The 7360-nt window shown below is 46.5% G+C and overlaps 3 protein-coding genes across 3 annotated transcripts; all 3 read right to left on the bottom strand.

Annotated features, from left to right (window-relative positions):
- Window positions 1–1054: 1054 nt before the first annotated feature.
- H257_11521 (hypothetical protein) lies at window positions 1055–2776 on the bottom strand (the record flags this gene model as incomplete). Its single annotated transcript, XM_009838495.1, has 1 exon — window positions 1055–2776. One exon carries the CDS (start codon window positions 2774–2776, stop codon window positions 1055–1057), a length of 1722 nt encoding a protein of 573 aa, XP_009836797.1.
- Window positions 2777–4492: 1716 nt separating this feature from the next.
- Window positions 4493–5354, bottom strand: H257_11522 (hypothetical protein; the record flags this gene model as incomplete). The annotated part of the gene is made up of 4 exons (XM_009838496.1): window positions 4493–4815; window positions 4841–4931; window positions 4973–5047; window positions 5085–5354. The coding sequence occupies 4 exons, from the start codon at window positions 5352–5354 to the stop codon at window positions 4493–4495; spliced, it is 759 nt and encodes a 252-aa protein (XP_009836798.1).
- A 720-nt stretch (window positions 5355–6074) lies between these two features.
- On the bottom strand, window positions 6075–6860 carry H257_11523 (hypothetical protein; the record flags this gene model as incomplete). The annotated part of the gene is made up of 2 exons (XM_009838497.1): window positions 6075–6377; window positions 6849–6860. The coding sequence occupies 2 exons, from the start codon at window positions 6858–6860 to the stop codon at window positions 6075–6077; spliced, it is 315 nt and encodes a 104-aa protein (XP_009836799.1).
- Window positions 6861–7360: the final 500 nt, after the last annotated feature.

Here is a 7360-nt window from a genome sequence, read left to right on the forward strand (position 1 = left end):
GCTAGCATACACTGATCGAACTTCTCGCGCCGTTCATGCATCTCAAGCCGCTGGGTTTGGAATGCTGCATCACTGATGCAGCATTCCGAAAATGGAGGAGCGCGATGCTGTACCACGCTCCTCCATTTTCATAACAAAGTCAATTAATGCAGCACCATGCATACCGGATTCCTTGCGTTGCCGGGGACCGGTGTGCGTCGACGGCAAGAAAATCACGTGGACCTCGGGTTTCATCCTTTGCCTCGCGATGGCTTTGCCATGCTGACATCGTCAAGTTACTTCGACACAACTGGAACAATGCTGTACAAGGTTTTGATTGGCCTATTATATCCAATCACAGCTGTGCATTTTTGAATGGCTGACCAATATTTGTCGGTTTTGGTCGAAGCTTTTCAGCATTGGCTCAATACAGTAATAGTCACTCACAGTACGGATAATTTTTGTACCACAGTGGGTTCAAAACAAGTTTGCACCGGTTTTGGAAGTCTCCCAATGGTAATGTCGTCCACGTAGACGACAAGGATGAGCCAATCGTGTGACTTTGCAGTAAATACCTCGCGGATATCTCCCACTTTTTGGACGTAGATACAATATTCCTAATAACAACGGACAAAACCGATGGTTGTGAGGTATTCATGTAAAACGTTATACTTCGAAGACTACTAGTTCGAAGACTACTAGTAGTACCAAATGTGAGTGTCGAAATTTCCATTTTGCATTCTGAAATGTAATCAACTCATTTTTTGTGAATTCAAGCCAATTGGATTCGTTGATTTCAGCACTTTCCGGATATATTCTCAGATTCTACGTTTTTGCAATATTTTTGAAAATATTCAACTTTTCATGCTTGCTAAATATGAAATACTAGTACCGTCAAGCGGGCTCGCGAGGTTGTTGATCGTCGTGATCAGGCCGTACGTGGCCACGTGATTGCTACTTTATACCGTAACGTTAACGCAAACTTTAGATTTCGATCGCCTCAATATTGGAAACGCCAGAGATATGCAATGTTCATTCATTATATACGCTACTTCAAAATGCAAGACATCTTTCTCTACTTGAGGGGGCACTTGCCCGTGTTGGGGTCCAACACTCCGTTGCCCCCTGCGACACGGTAGCACTTGGTGGAGGGGAAGATGGACATGATGTTGCTGGACACGGTAAAGGACACGCAAAACAAAAACAAGGACACCACAATGAACCCCGCCACTTTGCTCTTGCCACCACGCGCCTTCAGGGCCTTCACTTCTGCCTTTTGGGGAGGCAGCAAAAACAACCAAATCAACGACGCGGTCTTGAACCCGTATGAAATAAGGTACACGTACGTGACGTCCCACCGCACTTCGAGCGTGTCGGACTTGACGTCATTCTGACGTACTTTAAAGTACGAGTTGACGTACTTGTAAAAGATGCTGGCAAAAGGCCCCGAGAGGTTGCTCACAGTGGAGATCAGGCCGTACGTGGCGCCTTCGTTCCCCTTGTCGGCGATTTCCACGGCCACGTACGTGGACACGATAAAGCGGAGGCCATGGGGAAATTCATCAGCCAACCCCACTCCATTAAAGAACCACTGGTTGCGCACGACGTTCCAGATGGTCAAGAACACGACAAAGCCGTCGACGACGATCATCCCGAGGGTACCGGCGGCGATGGTCCAGCGCCAATTCCAGTTAAGCCCCCATTTGCCCACAATCACCAAAACAGAAGCAAACAGCAAATTGCCAATGATATTCGAGAGCGCATCGTTGAGAGGTTCGACCCCCGCCCAGTACGTCGAGATGGGCAACACCGCAGTGGTGCTGACGCCATTGAACACGTTGCTGAGGAATCGGAACAAACAAACTTGCCACAACACGCGACTCTGGAGAGATTCCCAAAACGTGCCCCACCATAGGGGGAAGGACACAGCCTCGGACTTCTTCTCCACGAGAATAAATATAGTCGAGAGCACCGCCAGAACACACGGCACCAAGGCAATGCCGTACGGAACATTCGGCGACAACGCAAACGAAAACGACCCTCCGTAGTTGGGGCCGTTCAGCCCGAACGCACTCACCAAGTGCGCAAGGATGCCAGTGAGCGTGCGCACAGTGTAGTTGGCGGTCTGTATGCGGCCGCGGATGGCAGCGGGTTCACGCTGGGCGTACTCGACCACCATTGCGTCCGACGCACTCGCAGCCAAGACGTACCCAAACGCGATAAACATGGACAGAAGAATGAACAACGTGCCGTTATCGGGGGCGGATAAGTTGAAGTACTGCAGCTCGCGCTCAGGCACCTCTTCCAACGGCGTACCACAATACTTGGTCTTTTCGCGGTTGCAAAACGGCTCGCCGAACGGCGAAAATGCCATCACACTCAGACAGGTCATTGTCATGGTCCACCCGATTAAAATCCACGACTTTCGACGGTAGCCATAGATGGGAACGCAATCCGACAACAGGCCAAAGATGACCTTGAACGACCACCCGATGTACATCAAGACCTTGTACGACGACGTTTGGTAACCCTCCAAGTTGAGGTAGACGTTGAAGATGGGATACCGGAGAGCGGGGATTATGCTGTATATGACCCCGATGGCGCCGTACTGGACATACAGGGCAAACGCTTCGCGGGAGAACAAGTTCAGCGCCCCCCCTTCAGTCAGCGCCCCATCTTCCAGGTCCTTGGGTGATTTCGATTCGACGTAACCATTATCGTCTTTGGCCGTGTTCGAGTGGATGTACGACACGCGTTCCTCCAAGTCCATCGCCTCCTTGTTGCCGTGGCTTGCCATGGCAGCGGTGAAATTGATAATGAATTGATTGTTGTGCCTCCACCAATTCCGCTGAAGGGAGGATCGATTCCTTGAAGGTCACAGATTACAGTAAGTAAGTCATTTCGTGGTAGACAGTCGTGTAGCGAATAATCACAAACAAGAAGGGTAGCAAATCATAAGGTTAACGTTATCGGAATGGCCAAGTACGTATGTCGCATATATTCTCCAGAAATATGCTGTCTCAAAAGCTGAATAGTTCCCTCATTAAGCTTAACAGTAAAACAGTTCCACGGTTGTTTTGACCCGAAATACTTTTTCAATGAGGTTTATATGGAACTTTGTATGCTCAGACCACCTCACTTCTTACTAGGGGTTTAGCATCGTATTTACTCACCGGGGGTAGGACGGAGTCCCAGGTTATCCGGATGTAATAATTCCCTCATTGAAACAGTATTTCGGGTCAAAACAACAGTGGAACTGTTTTAATGAGGGAATTATACCGGTATCCCGATTTATTGAGGGGTTAGTCTGTGAGAAAGATTGTACTAGTACTAGTACTGGTATTCGTTAGTAGATCTTTGGCAAGGTGTGATTGGCGGTTCTGGTTGGCTACGGACATGATTTACAGTGAACGACGGATTTTACGTATAACTAACTGTAAGCCACACTATCACTCGAAGTTGTGCCTAAGTCACGCGATGTAATTGGTCAGAGCACTTCGAAATTCGAGGAATATTTGCGCGACTTATCTTTTGGCCAATAAGATTACTCTACCTATTTCCGTGGATAATTATCACATCTGATTTATACTATAAATAGTACGAGTATTGTGGATTTGGTACGAATTTCCAGACCCCGTCGAATCGAATCACGCCTCCGAATCGAATCACGAATCGACGCTATTGGCTAATCCAATTTTGAGCGTATTTGATTGGCTCTTACAGATAGGACAAGTATAGTCAGCCAATCAGAACTCCAGCGTGATTCAATATTGATTAGACAAACCACGCGAATTTACTGTTAGGAAGTTTAAAGCGAATTCACAATATTATATTAATAATATCTTACCTACTACTACTATGGTACCGGTACTACTTCACACGTCAAACCACGCGTTCAACTTTTCCTATGTTGCAAAACACGCGTTCAACTTTTCCAATGTTGCAACAATCAATTTCGTTGAGCCAAGATGGGAAGGATGGCGAGAATTACCGTAATTTGCCATAGTCATACAGTGGTATGTAATTGTGAGGACGAATACATCATCCAACCGATTTGTGTCCTTGGTAGTCGTCGACGTACTGGTAGTGCGTGTGGGTGTCTATTACGTCGCCTTGCACATTCGTTCGCGTAATGTATGTACATATGTGAATTTAGATTCATTCGTCCCGACAAACGAGGAAGCCTACTGTATTCGACTTAAACTTCGACTTACAGTTAACTGTAAAACCATGTGGGTGTTGTTTACTCGCCGTACAATTTCTCGACTTACTGTTAAATGCAGAAGTGGAGGACGTCAGAAACTGTCACAAACTTCAATTGTGACATTGAAATCACCCGGAATTATACTAGTATTTCACAATGTCAATTGTGCCACAAATTTTGTGGAGGCGAAAAAGACGTCTCATTAACAGAAGAAAGTCGGACCGAATGCCCTGTATCCATTGATTGGTTATAAGTACTTTTACCATGGCAGGTGAAAAAATATAATGAAGTTTTACCCTCACCCGCCAGCTAGCAACGGCAGTACAGGACCTTAGAGACAATCGCCTCGCGGAGAGCTCCAAGAAGGGATATCGAGGCCGTGGTGCCGGCCTCGATTACCAGGTTGTAATCCTTGTACATTAAACTGTCGCCGAATTCCACGCTTTGGAACTCAATGCGTCCCACGACTTGAGTTGGCTTGACACCATCGTTGGTGATGCATTCAATCGTAGGCATTCGATCCACAATCGCGAACACATTGGCGGCAGCTTGCTTGGCCTTCTCCATCCCCCCAAGCGCCTGTGCGGCTGTACCCAGCCCAAAACTGCTCACCATCGCGAAGAACATCATGGCTTGAGATAACGTTAGGCTGAATACAAATCCCATCGGCAGCTCGATGGTTGTCGGCACCGGCCATGGCCATGAGTTTGATGAAGTGGGCTTGAATCACACAAACGTCATTTGCCAGCTGTGATAGAACGCAACCTTAAACCCAATCACGAGGCATACCACAAGGTTGAGCACATTTTTGAGCAAATCCACCGACATTTTCTGAATCAGCGCGCAGTCCGTGCTCAAACTGGCCTGCAACGCACCGGTGGAATGCTTGGGGAAGTCGTACCAGCCGACTTCTTGGCGCAACATGGCGGCAAACCCCAACGCCCGCAGTCGGGAAGCACTCCGACACGACCGAGAACCCGTAGTTCTGGGCTACGTTGCCAACCCAGTAGGTCGCGCCAAGGATGAGAAAGTACCCGGACCATTTGAGCCCTTCCAACTTCATTTCGTTGGCGGTGAGTTTAAAATTGGAAAACATCACGAAGCATCTTGACAAGAGGTATCCCCACAGGGGAAACGTGGCTCCGGTGATAAACGACCCCATCGACCCCATCACGTTTAAAATTGGAAAACATCACGAAGCATCTTGACAAGAGGTATCCCCACAGGGGAAACGTGGCTCCGGTGATAAACGACCCTATCGACCCCATCACCATGAATATGGTCACATTTGCGCGCCTGGCCAGGAGGCATACGTTGCTGTAATCCCAGTTTTTATGGCATTCCCGCAGATACACCCTACTTAATGGATTACACTGCACCCGTATTTGTTGGTCACTCGCCTTAATTCTCAAAATTGTGGGTGCAGGAGCGCAATAAAGTCGGAATTGAGCCGAAATGATGCAGCAAAAAGAAAAGGCAAGATATTCAAGTCGAATTTAAGCCAATCAGAAGTGAGTCGGATGCGACGTCCAACTTTATTTGATCACAACACATTATATTTTGTATTTGCTGAATATTTTGTATTTGCTGAAAACGAACTGGCCAGTTTATAATTAATTTCACTTACAAATGCCTTGTGATTAAATTTGAGAAACTATTTGTTCAAACAAATAGGGAAAACGAAATGCATACTATTAATAGTACTAGTATTGCACTACTGTATGCATCGCGTTGAGCTTCAAGCTTCCAAGACGGTTCTTGTTGGCTGACGTACTACTAGTACGCCATCGTGCTAAGATTACCTGGCACTCGTGCTTCGGCTCTCCGTGCTACCACGCCACCACTACGTTGGAGTCTGCGCACTCGATTCGTCCTTGTGCGCGGCAAGACGCTAACGAGCTACCAATTTGGTTAGCCCATTGACACCACGAGGGAGTCGGCGACGGTGGAGGTGCACTTCACCCATGAGAAGAAGGTGCTGCTCTCGGCCGATATACTCAACGACATGGCCACGTCCTGCAGGACCAAACATTTCGTCCCGCTGGCGGACGGCGCCCCCTACGGCGTTCACTTGACGCTCCACGTCACGACCGCTTAGGTCGCCGGACGCGACCAGCGCCCCGGCATCCACGTCGATGCTCACGGCCAATTTGCGCGGGGCCCCGGTGCACCAAGTGTCGATTTTGGTTGCCGTCTCGTCCGTGGTACGTTGTATATATATACCCGACACATTCTATTGGAATGGATATTGTAGCTGGGAATTATGTATCCGTTTTTGGGTCGTGCACCGCTGCTCAGATGAAAGTGGCATTTTTAATTAGACAATACATTTTGTTTTTTTAATTGGAATGACATCATATTATATTATTTACTCAGTCACTGGTGTATGCAGCACATACTTTCCAAATCACACATCAAGCGAAGTCACTGGGTATATTTCGAAATGACTCAGTGATTTAGTCGTATTGTTAATTTATTCGCTAAAACTCAGTCATTTATATTTTGACGTGATTATTTTGGAATTTTGGAATTTGATACTGTACAGCTCTGGCCAAAAATAACGTCTTTGGTCTAGAGGTCTAGTATACAATGCATTGGTATATATTTCGGAAAACACCCACTGATCTCCAAAGTCAATGAGAAACTAATTAACCGCAAAGTTTACATTCGGTTGCATAGTCATTATTCGGATGATGTAGGCTTAGCCAATGACATTCTACTTCACCAGACACTTTGTCACTGCTCAATCACATTGTGATTTTGAATTGTAGACCTCGAAATAGTAGAATGGAGAAGTACTATAATAGACAAAACTTCAGTCACTGGTTTAGTGGCCTAATCATTTCCAATCGGAGGTAGTAGTACTACTATTACAGTAGTACGTAGCACGAGTACTTTGAAATTCACCTCCATGAGTATTTGAAATGGTAATTTTAAATGTCTGAGTTGTATTGATGTACTTTAAATTCAAAATTGTTTTGACATATACAAAGATCTAGACTACCGATCATTAAATCATTTGATATTTGCAAGTCGTTTTGACATTCTATATGTATTCACAGTACCATATGAGATCTTAATCCTGAAGTGCCACGTCCGATAAGGTAGTTTTGAATTCATGGCGGATCTACGGCGTTTGAATGGTGGTAGCGGCGGCGGTAGCGGTGAGGGCACGGC

This window comes from Aphanomyces astaci, assembly GCF_000520075.1.
Source record: "Aphanomyces astaci strain APO3 unplaced genomic scaffold supercont1.34, whole genome shotgun sequence".
Taxonomy (NCBI): Eukaryota; Oomycota; class Saprolegniomycetes; order Saprolegniales; family Verrucalvaceae; genus Aphanomyces; species Aphanomyces astaci.